This window comes from Sceloporus occidentalis, unplaced genomic scaffold (assembly GCF_023333645.1).
Source record: "Sceloporus occidentalis isolate IW3139 unplaced genomic scaffold, rSceOcc1.0.p SCAF_46, whole genome shotgun sequence".
Classification (NCBI taxonomy): domain Eukaryota; kingdom Metazoa; phylum Chordata; class Lepidosauria; order Squamata; family Phrynosomatidae; genus Sceloporus; species Sceloporus occidentalis.
In genome coordinates, this window is record NW_028317026.1 from 3,367,216 (window position 1) to 3,391,627 (window position 24,412).

At 42.8% G+C, this 24,412-nt stretch overlaps 1 protein-coding gene across 1 annotated transcript; it reads right to left on the reverse strand.

Moving 5' to 3' along the window:
• Positions 1-2,869: 2,869 nt before the first annotated feature.
• On the reverse strand, positions 2,870-24,112 carry LOC149289336 (leucine-rich repeat, immunoglobulin-like domain and transmembrane domain-containing protein 3). The gene is made up of 4 exons (XM_089490799.1): positions 23,997-24,112; positions 23,125-23,597; positions 5,366-5,671; positions 2,870-3,957 (listed from the first exon to the last, which is right to left on the reverse strand). Exons 1-4 carry the CDS (start codon positions 24,110-24,112, stop codon positions 2,870-2,872), a joined length of 1,983 nt encoding a protein of 660 aa, XP_089346925.1.
• Between the last annotated feature and the right edge of the window lie 300 nt (positions 24,113-24,412).

The window sequence follows — 24,412 nt, forward strand, 5'->3', positions numbered from 1 at the left end:
CCCGATAGCTTTTTAGTGTTTCCTCACTGCCTTCCTGTTTTAGTAGCTTAAATGCCTTTTTTTTGCCATTTATTACCCCCTTTACATTTTTATTTATCCACATTGGTTTTCTCGTTCCTGACTCTTATTCCCATACGGTATGTACCTTTCACAGTGAGAATTTAAGATATCCTTAAAAATCTCCCATTGAGTGTCTGTACTCTTGTTTTTGAGGCCATTTTCCCAATTTACAGTGTTAAGGGCTTCTCTTAGTTGATCAAACTTTGCCTTCCTAAAGTTCATGGTTCTTGTGGCTCCTCTAAGAGTTCCCTTATTGAAGGACAAGTTATAATGTATCATATTGTGATCACTATTTCCTAGATGCCCCCTGACCTGCACATTAGTTACTCTGTCAGGTCTGTTGGTTAATATTAAGTCCAGTAGGGCGCCCCCTCTGGTCGGGTCCTGTACCATTTGGGACAGATAATTATCCTTACTTATAGTCAGAAACCGGTTTCCTTTATGAGATTCACAGGTCTCTGTTTCCCAGTTTATGTCGGGATAGTTAAAGTCCCCCATAATAACCACCTCATTGTGATTTGCTGCCTTGTTTATTTGCTTTAATAATTGATCTTCTGCTGCTTCCATTATATTTGGTGGCTTATAGCAAACCCCGATCAGTATTTTATTATTTTTCTTTCCATATATTTCTACCCATAACGACTCCACATTATCATTTCCCTCACATATATTCTCCCGCAGTGTGGCCTTTAGGCTGGACTTTACATAAAGGCAAACTCCTCCCCCTTTTTGTTTTTTTCGATCCTTCCTGAATAGACTATAACCCTGTATGTTAACCGCCCAGTCATAGCTATCATCCAACCATGTCTCTGTTATACCCACTATGTCATAGTTTTCTTCAGACATTATTAACTCCAGTTCGTCAGTTTTATTGGTCAGACTTCTGGCATTAGTAAGCATACAATTTAGAGGTGTATGGTTTTTCTCCCTATGAAGCCTATCCCTATTGACTATTCTAACCCCTCCCTCCGCTCCACCCCCAGGTACATTTATAAGCCCCAGCTTAGTCGCCCAGTTCTCCATGAACGCAAACCCCTCCTTCCTACACCAGCTTCTGAGCCACTTGTTTAGCTCCCTAATCTCCCGCTGCCTCTCTGGTGTGGCACGTGGTACAGGTAATATTTCAGAAAATACTACCTTGGAGGTCCTTGCCTTAAGCTTGCTACCTAAGTCCCTGAAATCATTTTTAAGGACACTCCGCCTACCTCTCACTTTGTCATTGGTGCCAATGTGCACCATGACTGCTGGGTCTTCTCCAGCCCCCCCCAGTAATCTGTCAACCTGATCCGCGATGTGCCGAACGCGAGCGCCAGGCAGACAACACACTGTTCGGCGATCCCGGTCTTTGTGACAGATCGCCCTGTCTGTCCCCCTAATAATTGAGTCCCCCACTACCAGCACCTGTCTGGCCTGCCCTGCGCTCCTCCTTCCCTCCTTACTGGAGCAGACACCCCTCTGGTGGTCAGAGGCAGTGACTTGCTGCAGTACTGCTAACTCTGAACTAACATCCCTCTCATCTGCCAACCGGGCAAACTTGTTGGGGTGTGCTAGATCAGGACTAGCCTCCCTGGCGCTTTTCCCCCTACCCCGCCTTCTAACTGTAACCCAGCTAGCTGCCCGACTGTCCTGTACCTCCATCCCGCTATCCTCCCCCACCTCTACCCCCGCAGTGAGCAGCAGACTCCTCTCCAAGTTGTCAATAGATCTCAGTGTTGCCAGTTGCTCCTCTAGACTCAGGATTTGTGCTTCCAAATGAGCAACCCGCACACATCTCGCACAGCAATATGCACCCTCGAAGCGCTGATCAAGGATTGCATACATTGAGCAAGATGTACACCTGACCGCATTGTCAAACATGGAGGACATCTTGGCAATGGGGATAGCTCAAATAACTGGCAAAAACAGACAGTAAGGTGCAATATATATATATATATATATATATAAATATATGGAATCACAAGGATTTATACTTTACCCTCCTTTTTGCTTTTTAACTCCTTCTTTGCTTGTAACTCCTCACTTAGAGATGTCACTTAGGAGATTCGCCCCAGCTCAAGATTCGCTTGTGTGTCCAAGCTAAATGCAACTGCAAAAGCCAAGCAGAACTCACAGAGACTTAATTACTTAATTAGCAACACACCTGAAATAGCCCTTACCCCTTTTTTTTGCTTTTTTCAACAAAACTTTACACTGAACACAACACAAACAAACACAGTGCTCCCCCTTGCAATAGTAATGAATATACTCTCCTTCTTTGCTTGTAACTCCTCACTTAGAGATGTCACTTAGGAGATTCGCCCCAGCTCAAGATTCGCTTGTGTGTCCAAGCTAAATGCAACTGCAAAAGCCAACCCTCACTGTATAAGTCTGTTTGAAGGCTTCACCACTTATCTACCACTTTCTTGGTAAAGTAAAATTTCCTTTCATTACATATTAGGCTCAAATTAATTTACTAGACAAAAACACATACCCCCTTTCATATTGTTCACACTTTCCTGAACTTACTTCATTTTATTTCACAATAGTATTTACAAACCCCACCAAAACCAATAAATATAAATATGGAGCTACATGTCTCAACAGTTTCAGAAATAACAATTTTATGATCAATTCAACTAAAAAAATAACTTTTATTATAAAGAAAGTCTTAATCAAAACCAACAGAAAAGAAAAAACACAACCCTCATTCAACGTCAAACAACTGTATTATAACAAATTTCCAACAGTTTTTCCTCTTAATGTTCATTTCACAATAATTCCATTTTTTTAAATGTAATTCATTTTAACTCCAAGGTAAAATATTCAGAAGTCAACAGTAATACTCAGGCCTGGATCCTTCACTCTTAGAAGTCACCTGGGACTCCATACTTGACCTAGAGCACAGAAGAAGCCTTTCTGATTCTGTTGTATCTCTTCTTGTCCATAATTCTGTTCCAGTATTTATGGAACGTGGCCTCAAGGACAAAGTTTCAAATTTTACGTAAGTCTCTTTTAAGAGATCCTCTTCCCCAGGACTCTGTGGCTTGCATTGCAGTTTCACAACTTTGTAAAGTAAAATGAAAATGACTGGTAAAATAACAACACAGGCCACACTGCTGGCCACAACTAGAATAGACACCTGCGAGCCACTTTCAGTAGTCAGTAGAGAATCTGTAGAGAATACAATACATTGGTCTTTCTTGGGTGGAGTTGATTTGGGACAAACACATGCCATGTATTTTGTGCTGGGCTGTAAACCATCGATGGTTACTCTGTTTTTGCTGAGATCCGTGCTCAGCTTCAGCATCTCTTCATCACCATATTTTGAGTACAGGACAGTCAAAGTAGAGGTGTTTGTGGTGTTGAGAGTCTTCCAGGTTAAGGTGACCCGATCTTCCGACTCTATGCTTACTTTCAGGTTACATACCACAGAGTTCTGTTGTGTTGCTATTATTCCATTTTGCTCTCTGACCAAATCAAACTTTTTCTTGTTTCCTTGTGTATTCCCCTCACGGTTCTTCTTCATCTCTGGGTATAGTTTTTGCTGTTTCCTCTCTGGACTTTTTAATGTGGTAGATACAACAGTTGTTGGCACTAATGTGGGTGGTGCTGTTGATGTTCTTATGGATACTGATGTTACTGACCAAAATGAAAGCCAAGGAGTGATTGTTGGTTTATTTGATTCATCTTTCCCTTCAGTTCGAACAGTATTGAGCTGTTCTGATTCTAATCTGCGCAATTCGCGTTGTGGAAATACTGTTGTGGTGACCACACCGAGTACTATGACAGTTATTGATGCTTCCGCCATACCTGCCAGATTTTTGGCCTTGCATCGGTATTCTCCAGCATCTCTGTAAGAAATGCCATTCATACTTAGAATTGACCATCTGACGCCATCCGATGGGGATTCCTGGATAACTGCGACAGAAAGAAAAACAAGAAACGTAACAGCTATATTATACATTATACATTATATATATATATATATATTATAGTATATACATATACAATTTGCTTTATAGTCTGGCTGTATAAAAACAAATCCACTTTAATACACAATAAAGTCAAATCTAACCATCGAAATTGAAATGTAGCTGATTTTTTTGTGGACCAAAATATGTCCAGTTATTTTGCTTTCTATTCTCTTACAAAAAAATTACTGCAGTTTTTCTGAAGTAATACTGCAGTTTTTTGGACATGAAAAAACTGCAATGCTGCACTTTTACTGCAGTATTACTGCACATTTACTGCATTTGTACTTCACTGTACTGCAGTTTTACTGCAGTTATTTTTGTACGGCAGTACAAATGCAATAAAGCTGCAGTACATTGAAGTACAACTGTAGGTTTGCAATATAAAAAAAAAGTGAAGTAAATGTGCAGTAAAACTGCAGTACAGTGAAGTACAAATGCAGTAAAAGTGCAGTATTGCAGTTTTTTCATGTCCAAAAAATTTAGTATTACTTCAGAGAAACCGCAGTAATTTTTTTGTAAGGGTTAGACCTGTCCAGTATAAGCAAGAAAGAAAATACATACTGTACAAATGAAACAAACATAACTTCTGCAGTTTTCATATAGAAAACTATTTCAACAAACCTTATTGGTAGTCTAGCCAAGTCATTGCAGTTGTTATTGAAACTAGGTTTATATCCATGTTTACAACTTTTAAATTTTTAGAGTATATACCAGTACTTATATCTCTCAAAAAGTATGAGTATGAGTAAAGGTGGGAGAGCACGACCAAACTGGATATAGGTGGCAGTTGCCAGCACTTCCACCCCATGTAAATATGGTACACTAGGCAGATCTAGACAATTGTAAAATACAGTCATGCCAACAAAAATCCCAGATTTTGCCCCACAGTACTCAGGCTAGAATATCACATGCATTAAAGTGCTGGAGTGTACCTCTAAAGAACATTCAGGTCCAGACTGGTGATCTCAATAGTAGAGGTGGTCACCAGCACCAAAAAATCAATAGGTGCACAAGATGGGCTCCACCAGGACCCTTCATGACAAATAAACAGACGATGGCTCAGCAGCAGACAGGATCACCAGACTTGGTGATCTGTCAAGCCACTTTGTGAGGGTGTTAGGGCATAGCACCAGGGTCGCTTTTCATACCTTGTATGGCCCTGACAGCTTTGATGCTCATGTGCATTTATAATAAATATGCTTGTTTATTTGACTATAAAAGGTATTTAATCTCAATTTTATTACTATTTCTTAAACATAAAAATACCAGATCATTGTTTTCCTGTTTTGCAGCATATATTGTGGAAACACATAATAGAAAATACTGCACGCTTGTATAAAGAATATATATACCTGTGTAATTTGAGGCAGTATTGTTGGTCCTGCTCCACAGTAATTGTGGGGTTGGAGAGCCTGTAGCATCGCATCTTAACAACACATTACTACCCAGTGGTGATGTAATTTTGGTAGCTGATGTCATCACTGATGGTTTCAGACACTGCTCTAGCTCTGCTCTTTGGAATAGAATGCCTGCTAGAGACTCGGGTCCATTACAGACCAAAAGAGGGTCCAGAAATACCACATGGGGATCTACAAGTTTTGAAAGCTCAATCAGTCTTGAAATGCGACAGTCACAGAACCAAGGATTGTCTTGCAGTCCTAAAAAAGAAAAGCACACGGGCTATTTGCATGAGCTGTCATTTAAGTTAAGCGCTTAACATGAAGACTATACTGTAGCAGACAGAGAATACCTCTATTTATGGTAGTATACACAATCACAGTTAATACATAGATATTTTTGGAACTATTAAATATGGGAGTCAAATACAGGAAAATGTGAAAACTAAAAATTGTTGAATATATTGATTTGAACCAAGAACCTGACCACATAACATTTTATATCAGATAAGAACCATTCGGCACATCTACTTTGCCTTTTTTCCTGACATAATGTCTATAAACTATAAAATGTAGTGTTCAATTTAAACCCTGTCATAACCTAACTTATTAAATGGGAAAAAAGGAAGCTTGCAAATAACAAGCTGTTGTATACATCTTCACCACTGGGGTTCACTCGTCTACTAAGTTACAGTTAATAATACACATTTGTTTCAGGGACTAGTTTGTGACCCGGGTTGCTGAATAGAAACTGCTGGGGTCCGAAATGAAGGACTTCTTTGTGTTATTTGTCTTTATACACATACTGTGCATGTATGTTTTATTGTTGAAGTTGACAATACAGAAAGGGATGCACAGGGAATGTATTAAAGGATCCAATCATGTTTTAAAAACTCCATACATTCATTTCAAGTAATAAATAAAAAATATTCAGGTACTGGCCCAAAATCTTAGAATCAGAGCAGATTAGGGGCAATTAGCCCCATGTCCTCCTGTCCAGTTCCAGTACCTAAAACACATGCCAACTCTTTATAACTAAATGTATAAGAAAATGAGTAACTGCTTTGCCATCGCATACTGAAATCATCAGGTTTTTATTACCGGTATTTAAAAGATTTTGTATCACAAGCTTTTACCACATTGCCTGACTAAAATCATTCTAAAATTACAAAGCTTTAAAAGAAAGGGGAATTAAGGTTTGGGTATTAATAACCAAATTGCTCTCTGTATTGGCTGCCTGCTTTGAGCACATGGCTGGGATTAAATGATTTGTGAAGTACAAGGCTACTAATTGGGAAATCCCTGATAATCCTGCCTTTCGTAACACTGTATTAACTGTGTATAGGCATCAGAGAATACTACATATCCAGAGGCCACAGAAGTGTTTTAGGTGGCTTCTTGTTGGATATCAGGAAAATGACACTCTCAAATTTAAGCAACTCTTAGGAATGGACATTATGGAGAGAGTGGTGGTGGATTCTCTACAGGGCTAATCCATCAAGTTGTATGAGTTTTATTTGTTCCACGATAAACACAGGTCTATAACATAAACAATATGTGTGTTCTGGATTTATGTTTAAATTGGAATAATACACGTGTTAAATAATAGTATATATTTACGGTCACTCAAAGACACAGGTGGGCCTTGGCAGAGACCCTCTGATCAGATCCACTGACAGCGATACATTCAGTGTCTGACAGTGGGCCTAGCTATGATAATGGTTCTTTTTTTGAGCACCATATTTCGGGTTATTTCTTATTACAGATAATCATTCAGTCTGGAAGACCAGCCTTTTTACGTTAGCTCACCATATTTTTCTTACCTACCATAAAGTGACTTTATGTGGCATGTAAGCAGGTGTGCTTTGTCATGGTTACATTCATTTTGCATTTAATTGTGACAGATTGTATAAATGCACTTAATTTTATTATATTTTTAAGAAGCTTTGATTTTTTTCAGTAACTATGGATTTACTGCCACATAGTGTCAGTATGTACACAATGCTATGCAATTTGGGGGAATACAGTTGTTGTGTATATTAGAGGAACAGATTAAAAGGTGCTACCTCCTCTACAGTACCAATAATCTGTGGTCAAATAATTTGTGGATCAAGATTTTTTTGAGAAAACCATTGTAGGCTTCTCTGTTTTTTCCCATGACTCCATACTTGCTTTGATGGACAAAGTTAGCATAAATTTAATTCAATTTAAGAGTGGCACTAAGAATATTTTGCAAATATTAAGAGGAACGTTATTTTGCTTGGATCGATGAACTAAAGTATTGTGCAATATTCACATTAAGCAACATTATCAGTCATGGCAGTAAACAAGGAAATAGGAGAAAAGGGCAAAAGGTTATTTATGGTAAATGTTTACAAGAAGGTGGTAGTCATCCATATATTTCAGATTCTGAAAAAACATATGTGTGGCATGAATTTTTTTAATAAGAGTCTTGATGCTTTCTATAATAGCACTTTGATGCTTTCTATAATGTTCATTCTTCTAGGGCCCTCTGTTAAAGAAATACAGTTCCCCTTTTGTTTCCATGTTACAAGTCCCTACCTTGAAAACAATGCGTCTCTGTTTGAGGCAGGGATCTGTAAACAAGCTATACCATACTATTATTATGTATTATTATCCATTATATAAGAAAAAATGGATTTTATCAATTTAGCAATGGCTTCTCAGTTTACTTTTGGTAAAAAAAAATAATTTTCTTGATTATAGTTTTCTTATGCATTAACGTTTATGAAATACCACCCCCCCAAAACATCAAACAAATCAATAACAAAACAATAAGAATCAGAACAGTTTTATTACAATTACCAGTATTATATTATAATTTTAGATTATTTTCTATTTTTTTTTAAATCCTTAAAATTCAGACATTGTTTCACCTATGTTAATCTTGCAGAAAGTGAATGTTTATTCATCTCCATTGTTTAACCCCATTTGTCATTCTTATGTACTGCTTGTGTGAATGTGTATTTTAAAGAAATCATTGTTCATTCAGAGGAAAATGAAATGCCAGGCAATATACAGCAGGATGAGATAACTGCCCCAGTACATGTCGCCTGTCTAACCCAGGAAGAAGTGCAGTGCCGCCTAAAAAAAATCAAAACAGACAAATCACCAGGTCCAGATGGCATTCACCCCCGCGTTCTAAGGGAGTTAAGTAATGTAATAGACAGACCCCTATTTCTAATATTCAAGGACTCTATAGTGACAGGGTCTGTTCCCCAGGACTGGCGCATAGCAAATGTTGTGCCAATATTCAAAAAGTGACCCGGGGAATTATGCTATTTTGGAGTATCTCAATGAAAATAAGTGTATGACTCCCTATCAGCATGGGTTTACAAGGGATCGGTCCTGTCAAACTAACCTAATTTTATGAGGAGGTGAGCTCAAGACTGGATCGGGGTGAATCGCTGGATGTCGTATATCTTGATTTTTCCAAAGCATTTGATACGGTGCCACATAAAAGGCTGGTACGTAAAATGAGAATGCTTGGGCTGGGGGAGAATGTGTGTATGTGGGTAAGTAACTGGCTCAGTGATAGGAAACAGAGGGTGGTTATTAATGGTACATACTCTGAGTGGGTGACTGTTGCTAGTGGGGTCAGTTTTGGGTCCTATTCTTTTTAATATATTTATTAATGACCTTGTAGAGGGATTGTATAGTAAAGTATCAATCTTTGCAGACGATACTAAACTCTGTAATGTGGTTAACACAATAGAGTACAGTGCACGATTACAAATGGATCTGCATAGGTTGGAGGCTTGGGCTGGGATGTGGCAGATGAGGTTCAACACAGATAAATGTAAGGTTATGCACATGGGGAAGAAAAATCCAGGCTGGGAATATGTATTAAATGGGAAAACACTGGGGACGACTGACATGGAAAAGGACTTAGGAGTTTTAGTTAACAGTAAATTTACCTGTAGCGACCAGTGTCAGGCAGCTGCTGCTAAGGCAAATAAAATCATGGGGTGCATCAAAAGGGGCATAGATGCCCACGACAAGGAAATAATTCTACCACTGTACAAGTCACTAGTCAGACCACACATGGAATACTGTGTACAGTACTGGGCACCAGTGTACAAGAAAGATATATGGAGCTGGAGAGGGTTCAAAGACGGGCAACCAGAGTAATAAGGGGAATGGGAGGACTACAGTACCAGAGATTATCAGAATTAGGGTTATTTAGTTTGGAAAAAAGACGGTTTAGGGGGACTTAATAACTATGTATAAGTATATAAGGGGGCAGTACAGAGATCACTCCCAGGACCTATTTATACCCAGGACTGTATCTATAACAAGGGGACATCCTCTACGGCTGGAGGAAAGAAGTTTTCTACACCAGCACAGACGGGGGTTCTTTACAGTAAGAGCGGTGAGATTATGGAACTCTCTGCCAGAGGAAGTGGTTATGGTAAACTCAATAAAAGAGTTCAAAAGGAGCCTGGACGTGTTTCTTGAAAGCAATAATATTACAAGTTATGGATATTAGATTAATAGGGACAGAACGTTGATCCAGGGATTTATTCTGATTGCCATATTTGGAGTCGGGAAGGAATTTTCCCCCTGGTATGGGGCAATTGGCATCTGCTTCATAAGGGTTTTTTGCCTTCCTCTGGATCAACACAGTAGGGACACAATATGTATATAGGTTGAACTTGATGGACTTTGGTCTTTTTTCAACCTTATGAACTATGTTACTATGTTACTATGTTACTTTATGGACAGATTAACACAGGGTCCATTTGAGCTGGAGCTTGAGACATATGTATTCTTAAAAGGGCCATCAGCAAGTATTACAAAGTTGGCTGCAAACATAGTACTGGGGTGCAACGCACCTGGGTGAAACTAGCAGGCCGGGGCAGAGCAGAGAAGGTTGGGAAGACAGAGGTCTTCCTTCAACCAGCCCATGAGAGTTGTGATATGAACGTCTGGACAGACAAAGGAATAGCTTAGACCTCCCTTCCTACATAAAGACAATCAGGGATTGTTTAGCTGTTTGCTGTTTGCTCAGCACATTGGAGAAGTTTTTGAGTGTAACAGAATCAAAATTAGACTTTTGAATTTGGATTCGTACAAATTTTCATTTTGGCAAATTTCGTGAATTTGTACGAATGTCTCAGAACGAGGAGTAAGCCCAACAAAACAAACAAAGCTGAAAGTTCTGAATTTCCGTTTGCATTTCATTGCTTTTTCACTATTACTCGCTTTTTTATTGCTCGCTCTCTTATCCGCTGACTGCTTCTGTGTCCCTCTTCCACAATTCCAGTTCTTCTCTTGCCTCTTCTTGTTCTTCTGTCTTATTTCTTCGTGCCTTTCTCCCCAATATCAGCTCTTTTGAACCAGACCTCTTGGAATGCTTACTCGAAAGGGGGTAACCTCCGTGCACACCCTCTTCCATCATTGAAGTAGCGTGGAGAGGCTGCCCACCCTTTTGAGGAAGTACTCCAAGGGGCCCAGAATATTACAGATGGATTTGTGGTGAAAGACATGCTTCTGTACATCTCTTTCTCCAAGAATCTATCTGTATTATTCTGGCTTTTTGGAGCAAAAAAGCAGAGTCATGGCTGGGGAGGGGGTGTGTGCAGAGGCTCTGTCATTTTTGAGGAAGGGCTCTAGGAGGCCTGGTTAACAAAGCTAATACCAGTGAGGAGCGGATAATGAAGGAAGAACAAGACGCAAGAGAAGAAGCGGAGCTGCAGAAAAGCCGAAGGTGACACAGAAGTGGTCAGTGGAGAAGGTAGGGAGAGACAGCATGTGTCAAGTAGACTTGGGCACCAGGGGGCTCTTCGTGTTCGTCTTCGTGCTCGTCTTCGGGGAAAAAAAAATCTTCGTATTCCGCGAATATTCGCCCGTTCCTGTCTTCTCTTCGGGCGAATATTCGCGGACATTCTTCGTGCTCGTTTAATCTTCGTTTTCCTCCTGGTTGCCTAGCAGGGGTTAATACGGGGTTAATAACACATCACAGCAGCAGCAGCTGCCGTGAAGGTACGTGTGTGCAGCTCTATTGGTCGTTTCGGCAGGGGGCTGGTCTGGCATCAACGAGTGAATTGCAGAACTGCAGAATGCACTTCATTCGTTGATGGCAGGCGAGCCCCCTGCCGAAACGACCAATAGAGTTGCACACACATACCGAGGTGTACTGTCCATAGATGTTTAATAAAAGAATAGGGAATATTTTACATTTTTAAATTGATTTTGGACCACTTTACATGCCTAACATTTGCTACCTATTTACAATGGCATACTTTGCAACAACCCAACTTACTTATTGGACAGGACTGGAAAATAGCAGGACTGTCCACCAAAATCTTGGGTGTGTTGGCAGGTATGCTGATGGAAAAATGTTGGACAAGAACTAAAAAATAGCTTAGGGTTAATGTACGGTTATGTTTAAGATTAGTAGCAGTGCACTGGTTTGGTTAAAGATGGATTATGTCTAAATAATAATAATTTAATTTTAATGTTTTTTTTAAAAAAAAAATAGGGGTTTATTTAAATGTATTTTAAAGTTAGATTTATTATTTAGTACTTGATTATATTTATTAAATGTTTATAGTAGCGTTACCTACCGAGCTATAACTACCTATGTGTATTTGCATTTTGCATACCTAGTTTAGCTAAATTAGATGGGACAGGACTGGAAAAAAGCAGGACTGTCCCTGAAAAAGTTGGGTCTGTTGGCAGGTATGTGGATGGAAAAATGTTATAGGGTGAAGTGTGAGTTATAGTGTTAATGTAATGCTATTAGTGAGTGAAGGCCAGGGCAAATAACAAGGAAAAGGTCCTTGTGTTTTGTGCATTGTAAGTGTGTGTGTATGTGTGTTATGTGTGATGTCACTGTGTGTTATATGTGTTATATGTGTTATTGTGTGTGTTATGTTTGGTTGGTTGTGTATCAGAAGGAAAATAATGAAATGGAAAAGGAAATGGGAAAGGCAAATGAGTGGGCAATTGGCGACCCGCTCACCTGTTTCACCCCAGGGCAAAGCACCCAAACACTGTCAGTCTTAGACGTTTGGCAGCAGACTTCCAGAGCTCAGACACAAGGCCCTAGCGTAAGCTGGCCACTCCGGCGGAGGTAGCAGGCGTTGCCACACCGCAAACAGAGGCAGCCAGGGGGGAGAAACTGCCCTTACCATTAGGGACATTTTGGGCATGACTCTAGCCAGGAAGCGAACTGGCAGAGAAGAGATGCTGGCACCACCACCAGCAGCAGCATTGAAAAGGCGAATGAGTGGGCAATTGGCGACCCACTCACCTGTTTCACCCCAGGGCAAAGCACCCAAACACTGTCAGTCTTAGACGTTTGGCAGCAGACTTCCAGAGCTCAGACACAAGGCCCTAGCGTAAGCTGGCCACTCCGGCGGAGGTAGCAGGCGTTGCCACACCGCAGACAGAGGCAGCCAGGGGGGAGAAACTGCCCTTACAATTAGGGACATTTTGGGCATGACTCTAGCCAGGAAGCGAACTGGCAGAGAAGAGATGCTGGCACCACCACCACCACCACCACCACCAGCAGCATTGAAAAATTGGAAAGGCGAATGAGAGGGCAATTGGCGACCCGCTCACCTGTTTCACCCCAGGGCAAAGCACCCAAACACTGTCAGTCTTAGACGTTTGGCAGCAGACTTCCAGAGCTCAGACACAAGGCCCTAGCGTAAGCTGGCCACTCCGGCGGAGGTAGCAGGCGTTGCCACACCGCAGACAGAGGCAGCCAGGGGGGAGAAACTGCCCTTACAATTAGGGACATTTGAGGCATGACACTAGCCAGGAAGCGAACTGGCAGAGAAGAGATGCTGGCACCACCACCAGCAGCAGCATTGAAAAGGCGAATGAGTGGGCAATTGGCGACCCACTCACCTGTTTCACCCCAGGGCAAAGCACCCAAACACTGTCAGTCTTAGACGTTTGGCAGCAGACTTCCAGAGCTCAGACACAAGGCCCTAGCGTAAGCTGGCCACTCCGGCGGAGGTAGCAGGCGTTGCCACACCGCAAACAGAGGCAGCCAGGGGGGAGAAACTGCCCTTACCATTAGGGACATTTTGGGCATGACTCTAGCCAGGAAGCGAACTGGCAGAGAAGAGATGCTGGCACCACCACCAGCAGCAGCATTGAAAAGGCGAATGAGTGGGCCATTGGCGACCCACTCACCTGTTTCACCCCAGGGCAAAGCACCCAAACACTGTCAGTCTTAGACGTTTGGCAGCAGACTTCCAGAGCTCAGACACAAGGCCCTAGCGTAAGCTGGCCACTCCGGCGGAGGTAGCAGGCGTTGCCACACCGCAGACAGAGGCAGCCAGGGGGGAGAAACTGCCCTTACAATTAGGGACATTTTGGGCATGACTCTAGCCAGGAAGCGAACTGGCAGAGAAGAGATGCTGGCACCACCACCACCACCACCACCACCAGCAGCATTGAAAAATTGGAAAGGCGAATGAGAGGGCAATTGGCGACCCGCTCACCTGTTTCACCCCAGGGCAAAGCACCCAAACACTGTCAGTCTTAGACGTTTGGCAGCAGACTTCCAGAGCTCAGACACAAGGCCCTAGCGTAAGCTGGCCACTCCGGCGGAGGTAGCAGGCGTTGCCACACCGCAGACAGAGGCAGCCAGGGGGGAGAAACTGCCCTTACAATTAGGGACATTTGAGGCATGACACTAGCCAGGAAGCGAACTGGCAGAGAAGAGATGCTGGCACCACCACCAGCAGCAGCATTGAAAAGGCGAATGAGTGGGCAATTGGCGACCCACTCACCTGTTTCACCCCAGGGCAAAGCACCCAAACACTGTCAGTCTTAGACGTTTGGCAGCAGACTTCCAGAGCTCAGACACAAGGCCCTAGCGTAAGCTGGCCACTCCGGCGGAGGTAGCAGGCGTTGCCACACCGCAAACAGAGGCAGCCAGGGGGGAGAAACTGCCCTTACCATTAGGGACATTTTGGGCATGACTCTAGCCAGGAAGCGAACTGGCAGAGAAGAGATGCTGGCACCACCACCAGCAGCAGCATTGAAAAGGCGAATGAGTGGGCAATTGGCGACCCACTCACCTGTTTCACCCCAGGGCAAAGCACCCAAACACTGTCAGTCTTAGACGTTTGGCAGCAGACTTCCAGAGCTCAGACACAAGGCCCTAGCGTAAGCTGGCCACTCCGGCGGAGGTAGCAGGCGTTGCCACACCGCAGACAGAGGCAGCCAGGGGGGAGAAACTGCCCTTACAATTAGGGACATTTTGGGCATGACTCTAGCCAGGAAGCGAACTGGCAGAGAAGAGATGCTGGCACCACCACCACCACCACCACCACCACCAGCAGCATTGAAAAATTGGAAAGGCGAATGAGAGGGCAATTGGCGACCCGCTCACCTGTTTCACCCCAGGGCAAAGCACCCAAACACTGTCAGTCTTAGACGTTTGGCAGCAGACTTCCAGAGCTCAGACACAAGGCCCTAGCGTAAGCTGGCCACTCCGGCGGAGGTAGCAGGCGTTGCCACACCGCAGACAGAGGCAGCCAGGGAGGAGAAACTGCCCTTACAATTAGGGACATTTTGGGCATGACTCTAGCCAGGAAGCGAACTGGCAGAGAAGAGATGCTGGCACCACCACCACCACCACCACCACCACCACCAGCAGCATTGAAAAATTGGAAAGGCGAATGAGAGGGCAATTGGCGACCCGCTCACCTGTTTCACCCCAGGGCAAAGCACCCAAACACTGTCAGTCTTAGACGTTTGGCAGCAGACTTCCAGAGCTCAGACACAAGGCCCTAGCGTAAGCTGGCCACTCCGGCGGAGGTAGCAGGCGTTGCCACACCGCAAACAGACGCAGCCAGAGGGGAGAAACTGCCCTTACCACTAGGGACATTTTGGGCATGACTCTAGCCAGGAAGCGAACTGGCAGAGAAGAGATGCTGGCACCACCACCACCACCAGCAGCAGCATTGAAAAATGGGAAAGGCGAATGAGTGGGCAATTGGCGACCCACTCACCTGTTTCACCCCAGGGCAAAGCACCCAAACACTGTCAGTCTTAAACGTTTGGCAGCAGACTTCCAGAGCTCAGACACAAGGCCCTAGCGTAAGCTGGCCACTCCGGCGGAGGTAGCAGGCGTTGCCACACCGCAGACAGAGGCAGCCAGGGGGGAGAAACTGCCCTTACCATTAGGGACATTTGATTCATGACACTAGCCAGGAAGCGAACTGGCATCGAAGAGACACTGGCACCACCACCAGCAGCAGCAGCAGCAGAATTGGGAAAGGCGAATGAGTGGGCAATTGGCGACCCACTCACCTGTTTCACCCCAGAGCAAAGCATCCAAACACTGTCAGTCCTTGGCGTTTGGGAGCGGACTTCCAGAGCTCAGACACAAGGCCCTAGCGTAAGCTGGCTACATTGGCGGAGGTAGCAGGCGTTGCCACACCGCAGCAAGTGCAACCAGGGGGGAGAAACTGCCCTTACCATCAGGGACATTTGAGGCATGACACTAGCCAGGAAGCGAACTGGCATTGAAGAGAGACACTGGCACCACCACCAGCAGCAGCAGAATTGGGAAAGGCGAATGAGTGGGCAATTGACGACCCGCTCACCTGTTTCACCCCAGGGCAAAGCATCCAAGCACTGTCAGTCCTTGGCGTTTGGGAGCAGACCTACAGAACTCAGACACAAGGCCCTAGCATAAGCTAGCTACACCGGCGGAGGTAGCAGGCGTTGCCACACCGCAGCAAGTGCAACCAGGGGGGAGAAACTACCCTTTCCATTAGGGACATCTGAGGCATGATTTCAGCCAGGAAGCGAACTGGCAAAAGATACTGGCACCACCACCAGCAGCAGCGTTGGAAACGGAAAAAGGTGAATGAGTGGGCAATTGACGACCCACTCACCTGTTTCACCCCAGGGCAAAGCATCCAAAGACTGTCAGTCCTAGGCGTTTGGGAGCGGACTTACAGAGCTCAGACACTAGGCCCTAGCGTAAATTGGCTACACCAGCGGAGGTAGCAGGCATTGCCACACCGCAGCAAGTGCAACCAGGGGGAGAAACTACCTTAAACATTAGAGAGAAAAAATTTAACTTTCCAAGCTAAGAGCTGGGTAACCCAATTTGGGCAGATTGAATTTAAGAAAGGCAATCTGCTCCATCAGATGAGGTGCCATGCGTGAGCGCTGTGGACTCAGTATGTTTCCAGTCATAGAAAACACGCGCTCACTTTGAACAGTGGTTGGCGGACATGATAGAAGCTGCTGCGCAACCCATGAGAGTGCAGGCCACACACTCTTCTTTTCATCCCAGTAGCTAAGAGGATCAACATTAGGAGCAGAAGGAACTTCACAGAGGTAAAGTTTGACCATTTCAGCAGCACTACTCTCCTTTCTGCTGCTAGCTCTGTCAGATGGTCCAACTATACTGCCAAGTGCCTCTTCCCAAAACGCAGCTGCTCCACTCAGCTGTGTTGTGCTGCTTGTGGCACTGCTGCTGATGCTGCTGCTAGGGGTAGCAGACCACATCATCTCTTCCTCCTCCTGCACCTCACCCTCCTCGGACAGCATTCCCATTTTACGCTGCCAGTCACGCACCTTGTTGACCAATTGCTCCCGGTAGCTACTGAGAACATTGAATTTCAAAGCTAGCTTTCCCTTAATTCTTGGATCACAAAGGCACGCTAGCATCATTTCGGGACTCTCTTCCATTCGCTTGCGAAGGTGTACTTTTAGCAGATCCTTCAGCTTCCTGACTATGGCTGCTACGTCAGGATGTAGAGTGCCACCTTGAACAGCCTCACGGTTTCCAAGGAACACATCCATCTTGCTGCCTAGATGGGAGAACACTGGGATTACCTGGGCCAGACTGGCAGTGTTTGAGCTTAAATTTTCTGTGGCATCCCTGAATGGTTTAAGGACTGCCACTAGCTGGGCGATCACTGTCCAATCCTCCCTATTCAATGGAGAGGTAATCCCAATATTGTGCTCTGAGGCAAGATTATGGATTGCCCTCTGCTGCTCCAAAATCCTCTCTAGCATGTCTAACGTGGAGTTCCACCGTGTACTGACATCCTGACGTAGGCAGTGTACGGGAAGACCTGACCTCTCTTGCTCTTCCCTCAAAAGTTGGCTAGCCTTAACACTATGGTGAAAGTGCCCAGCGATCTTTCTGCAGCGGGACAGAACTACTGCTGCCACATTAGTTCCTTCTGACATTGCTGCCTTCACTACAAGATGGATGATGTGGGCTGCACAGCGCACACCAACAATATGACCATCTCGCAGCGCTTTCACCATATTGGCACCTCCGTCAGTTACCACAAAACCAACTTCAACATTGGTGCCCGCCTCTGCTCCCACCCAAAGGCTAAACATTTTCCTAATCGCATGCAGAATATTTTGGGAAGTGTGCTTTTCATCCATCACTTCTGCATGGAGAAGGAATGATCGGTAGCCTGCTGCAGCAACTTCCTTAGACACACCGGGCTGCCACCAGTGTGCTGTCAAAGAAAGAAAGGCATGCTGGGCGCTAGGTGCACTCCACAAATCTGTAGTGAAATGAACACACTGACCAGCAGCCTTGGAAAGCTCCTCTTTCACTGCTGCAACACAGGACCGATACAGCGAGGGGACAATGTTCCTGCTGAAAGTGGAACGTGACGATACTGTGTATTGTGGAGCCACAGCCGCCATCAATTGTTTGAAAGGCTCCCCTTCAATCATGGAGAAGGATGCCCCTCCAACAGCAATGAACTGACCAATAAGTCGCGTTACTTTATTGGCCTGCTGTTTGGGCATCGTTCTCTTGGAGTGGAATGCCCCAAATTCTTCCAGGGTGGGCTGGGCATGCAGTGCTCCAACCTGCCTTGGTCTCTGGCTGCCAGCACTAGTTGCTGCTGCTGCTGCTGCTGCTATTGGCTCAGAAGAAGAAGCTGTTGGGGTTTTTCCACGGCCACCAGCTATGCTGCCTGCACTAAGTTTTACCTCTGCATCTTTCCCCAATAGCACAGCGTTGTGTTGAGTGCTGAGGTGATGCTTCATGCTAGCACTGGTAAAATGGCCAGACACTTTCCCTCTGCTTATTAGCTTCCCACAATGTTTGCACTTTCCATAGCGCCCTTCTTCAACATTTTCAAAGTGCTCCCAAATTGGGGCGCGCATAGCCTTGGAGTGTGCCTTGGGTGCTGCTCTTACTGCTCGGGGTGGATGAACAGAGGCAGAACTAGTGGTGGTGGGACTGGTGGTAACAGTACTGGCCATAGTGGGACTGCTAATTGCTTTAGATTTGCTAGGTTTTGCTGCTGCTGCTGGTGGTGGTGATGGTGATGATCGTAGCGGAGAAGGTGGAGGCTCAGGGGGAAATTGTGCACTAGTCATTTGGACACTGCTCCCTGAGGAATCTGATTCCTGACCACTCATCTCCTCTACTTCCTCTGGCTCATAGTCTAGCTCTTCATTAGCCAGATCGAATGGAATTCCTGCTAGGCTGGAGCTAAGACTGATATCGTCGTGAGACTCGTGACTAGTAGTAGTGCGAGCAGGAAGAATAGACTCTGCACTTGGCCTCTCAGTCTCAGGCTCCTCTGCTACCTCGCTAGGTGGAGTTCCACTATGTGTAGCCCTCTCTCTAACTGTCTTTACAAAAATTTTGTAAGGACTTGGTGGCTTGCTAGAGGTACTAGGAGGACATGGCGTGGTGGTACCAGTGGGAACAGTAGGCGCAGCACTAGTGGTGGTAGAGGCGGGGGTGGTGGTGGTGGTGGTTTTCCCTACAAAGGAATGAGATCGCTTTGGTTTGGGACCCCTCTGAGTCTTGCTGCTAATTTGGCTCTGCTTGGTACCTTGCATGCTGCTGGTGGATGGGGAAGATGCTGCTTGGGGCAAAAGGCACTTCTTTTTAGTCACTGGGCTGGTACTACTTGTGCTACCCTTTAACTTTGAACGTGCTTCTGGTGCTTTAGGCTTTCCGTAAAAAACCATAGAGCTTGTGGGCCTAGCCGCACTACTACTGCCTGCTTTTGGTGCCTTTCCTTTACTTGATGATCCTTCAAGCAATGCTTCCCCAAATGATAAGCGAGAGCTTGGCCTACTTGGCCGACTAGACTGACGCAAAGGCTGCATCTTAGAGCTGGTGGTGGTGCTGGTGGTGGTGCTGGTGGTGGTGGTGGTGGTGGTAGATGGAGCTTGTCCCTCCTTAGTCCCAAAAGGAGGATCCATTTCAAATTTTGTGTTGTGTGTGTAGTGTAGTGTAGTGTAGTGTAGTGTTTAAAAAACTATAAAAAAAAAAATAAAAAAATAAAAATAAAAAAAAGGAAAAACGAATTAAAGACAAAAAAATTAGAGGAAGTTCTCTTCAGTGCTACTGCTTAAAAAGTAAAACTATGCACTACTGCACTGTGCTGTGTGCAATCTGCCAAAATCCTAAAGTTATTGAAATTATTAACTCAAGATTAACTATTTAATAACTAGCAGTATTTTATTTTTAATTTGAATTTACACGGGCCTAAGAGCTTAGCCTACCACTATGCTAGCCTAAAGCTATATTTCCTTACTATAAGTCTACCTCTAGGCAGACGCTCTCAAACCCACTAAGCTAAAGTGAGGTTAAATCAGATTCAGTATATGATTTATTAATTAATATTAAGTTATATAATATTAATAGATTAGAACTAATTTACTTATATATTATGTATTATAGATAGAAGAATATAGATTATGAATTAGAATTTAGAATTAGAATTACTTATATTATAGATTATGAATTAGAATATTATTATTTATAATATATTATAGATTAAGATTAAAGAAGATTAGAATTATTTTAGTACTACAGCTAGTAGCTTGAAGCTTTGCTTAGTACAGCTCGTCACAGTCAATTTTTCTTGAAAAGAATTAGAAATAAAATAAAATGTCACAGCAAAACAGTTATCTTCACTGCTTGCTGCACTCACTAGCCCAACAAGTTCACTTCACTGATGGACTGAGGTGAGCAAAACACTAAGGGTACTTTTAATAAAATTGAAATAAAATGTAAAATAAATGAGAAAATCTTTGCAAAACAGTTAACGTCACTGCTTGCTGATCAAAAAAAAACACAGCACTTATGCGGCTGCACTCACTAGCCCAACAAGTTCACTTCACTGATGGACTGAGGTGAGCAAAACAAATGAAATAAAATGAAAGATTAATTAAGAAAAATTGACTTGGTCTCTTACTGTTGCTAAAACAAAGCACAAACTATAGAGCTGCAGCACCAGTACTAATAAGATTAGCTGAACTATACGCTAGTAGTAATTAATTAATATTATTACTTTTATTTATAGCTAATTTAATTAACTATTAAGATAAGAAAGAATTAGAGAATTATTGATATTACTGATTTTAGATTAGACACTAGTAGATGTTCTGAATGTCTACAGTACACTCTACACTAGTATACTATTACTAACTATAACTGACAAATATATATATAATTTTATAATGAATTCAATTATTAATTATATTAATTAATATTACTGATTTTAAATTAGACACTAGTAGATGAATGTCTACAGTACACTCTACACTAGTATACTATAGTATATATATATATATATGACTGACAAATATATATATATATATATAATATTATAATGAACTATTAAATTATAGATTCTATTAAATTGTAATTTATAAATTCTATTTAATTTATTTAAGCAGGACAGGCAATAGGCACTAGTGCCAGCCCAGGGCAAGGGCACCCCAGTGCCACTGAGGCACTGGGTGCACTGTCAACTCAACAGCACTTACACTAAAGTTGATGACAAATTAATTTTAAAAAAATTAAATTAATCAAATTATTATTATTAAATATATTAATTAAGTAGCACTGAAGTGAGGATGAAGTACACAGTGAGAAATGGCAGGCTAAGGCTTACCAGTCTCACACAGAACAGAACAATCTCTCTCTGTAACGCTCGGATGCAGCACAGCAGTGTTGCCAAAGCAGTCACAGCGAAAAATGAATGGATCTCTCAGGCAAGCTCTGGTCTTATAAAGGCGCCTTCAGAATTAAAAAAACAGCAGCACAGGCATTGGACGAGACCCTTAGCGTTACGTCACAAGAGTGAGCTGATTGGACAGACGAGGATCAGCTCACTCCTGTTTGAAATTTTGGCGGTTGCGCGGCAAAAACGAAGACGATCACGAAGAATCTTCGAATCTTCGTGATTGTGAGTCTTCGTCTTCGCCTACGGTTTGCCGGCACTGTATTCTGTTCTACGTTCCTTCGGAACGAACAAAAAAACGGCCTCTTCGTGCTCGTTTTCATGTTCGCCCGAAGACGAATGCACAAGTCTAGTGTCAAGGATATTCTTGCATGCGTCAGAGAAGCAAGCAAATCTATTGCCTTTCCAGGAGACTTGGGACCTTTGTACTTCTGTGGTCTGCAACTACTATTATGCTTGGGTGGGTCTTAATGGTAATTGTAGTCCTGTTAGCTTACTGGCAAACAAAGCCTTACCCCATCACTATAAGTGCTGTGACTGACCCATTTCATAATTTTTATGAAGCATGTTCAGCTTACTGAAATGTGTAGTATATTGCATCACAGTGGTGCAGTGGCTGTCACTCTAGCTGCAGTGGCATGAAAGTTCCCTCCTGCACAGTGAAATATTGTTACAAAAGCTGAAGCAAAAGCTTGTACCACTTCTTTTTCTTTTTATTTTGTTTTCCTGTTAATGCCTCAGTTAATTTGCCAAGACACATCTTGAGAGCTGGATTCATATGCTATACTATTCATCTGGAAGCATAGCATTATCTAAAATGTCTTGGTACGCGGAAGGGGACATCACAAGTCATTTTGCTTCCAACTTTGACGGAACGATTTGGGAAAGATCCAGCATGACTGTGCCCCACTACACAAAGCAAGGAACATAAAGACATGGTTGAAGAATTGTATTTATTTTCAAAGAAACTGATTAAAACATGTATTTACATATAAGTAAAGAAGCTTGAATGCAAGAAATGTACAACATGCTTGCAGCTATGTACTTAACTTGGGCGCTGCCCTAAGCCTAACCTGGGGTAGCACCCTGAGCCACCGACTTTAAGGCCTGTTATAGGTACGCAGCATAGCCTCCATAATATAACCCAGTCAGTGGAGAAGATCAGAGATCTCTCTTCTAACCAACCCATTGAGTGGCAGCACAGCGGAGGGGCAGTTATATTGCAACCTTACCTACCTCTAGCCCTCTAAATGTGCTTATTGTTAAGAATTGATTACCAGTGTATTCACTGAATATAAGTGTAGTTTTTAGGGGGGATTTTGTTCTGTCTGGCTCAATGCATTTAGGAATATCGGTACTTGTGTATTATCCAGGTGCCAAAAGTGGAAAGTTGGAGCCGACATTGTGTGGACTCCTTGGTGGTGCCCGGATAATACAGTACCAGAATATCTTAGATAACCTGAAATCAATGTTCTTTTTTTTGGCCCTTACACACTGCATCTGTGTATCTGTGTATATATATATATATATATATATATATATATATATAAAAACTATGATAAACATTTCCTAGGCAACAGAATCTAGTAAAAAATGTCATTTGGCTGTTACTAACATATAACACTTTTTATAATTACACTTCTAATATATGATTGTGTATTCAAAAATATTTACACTCTTCGTGGTATACATTTGTCACATTAATATTTTGATTTTCACAAAGAGCTTTTAGAAACTTACCCAGTATAACTCTCTGCGATATGGAGTCTCTCGTTTTGGCTGATATATCGGGGTATAGAAGCCAGATGTCCATCAAATCTGAAGGCAAAGTTGTGAGTTTGTTGCTAGAGATATCTAGATAAGTGATATTTCTCAAATAGCGTGCAGCATCAGCAGGGATACTTGCTATCTTGTTGTTATGCAGGTCCAATGTACGTAGACGAGGCATCTCCATTAAAGATTCCCATGGGAAAACGGATATCATATTTCCATCCAAGCGTAATTCATGAAGTTGCTTCAGATTGTAAAAACTACTTGAATCAATACTGGAAATGCTATTATAGGTAACCCAAAGGTATTTTAGATCCACCAGGTAGTAGAAGGCTTCAGTCGGAATTCTACGAATAACAGTCTTTTCTACTCGAAGCTTCACAGTGTCAACAGGAACATTAATAGGAATATCAAACATGTCAGGATCATTACAGAGAACAGACCTAATGTAAGAGAACATGCTATGTAAATAATCGTATCCACATTTCTACGTATAAAAGCATGCATTAAGATTCTGGTATGATGCTCTGTCAGACTCTGAAATGCTTCAATTGTATAATGACATAAGGATATAGTTAACATTGAGGTCAGAAAGACCCTTGTGTTAATTGTTAACCTATTGAATTACACACAAAAAGTGTAATAATCATAGAGAGCAAACAATGCAAAATACATCAATATATACATTTCCTTAGGTACAGTTATTGGCAGATACTTAATAGCTAACCATGGAGTAAAATATATTAGGAGCAATAGGGTTCCTTGTTGAAGTAAGTGTATGTATCTAAAGGCATGATGAAGGTTAGATACAAAGATAGATTGTGTAGCTACAATGCACATACCTTGCCCCTGTTCCATCACTTCTTCCATGGAATATACAAGTGCATTGTGATGGACAAAAACCTTCCAGTTTACCAAAAAATAGTGTTACAACATAAAGAGAAAGAAAAAGACACATGGTTCCTAAACAATGAGAACTACATCAACAGTTTTTGTGAAGATCATTGTCAAAATCGTGTGAGATGCAATCTGGAGATGGGAAACCTGAACAGTGTACACTCATTTAGTAATAGAAGATTACACGGGATTAACAAAGATCTACGAGTTACTTAACCTTGGAATGTATTCTTCAAAGGATCATAGGGCCATGGTCTAAAAGAAACCATCACTGTTAGATATGTATAAATAACTCACCAGAGACCTGCCAGATGGACACAAGTGTTTGGGCGGAAGTCCTTCTGCGTAAGGATCAGTGATC

What these genes read in the sequence shown, in the direction of transcription:
- LOC149289336 (XM_089490799.1), bottom strand. Translation starts at nt 24,112, where the DNA reads ATGTGTCTTTTTCTTTCTCTTTATGTTGTAACACTATTTTTTGGTAAA. An exon ending in AGTGATGGAACAGGGGCAAG is followed by an intron (nt 23,598 to 23,996) that starts GTATGTGCATTG and finishes CTCTTACATTAG; the next exon opens with GTCTGTTCTCTGTAATGATC. An exon ending in TACTGCCTCAAATTACACAG is followed by an intron (nt 3,958 to 5,365) that starts GTATATATATTC and finishes TTTCTGTCGCAG; the next exon opens with TTATCCAGGAATCCCCATCG.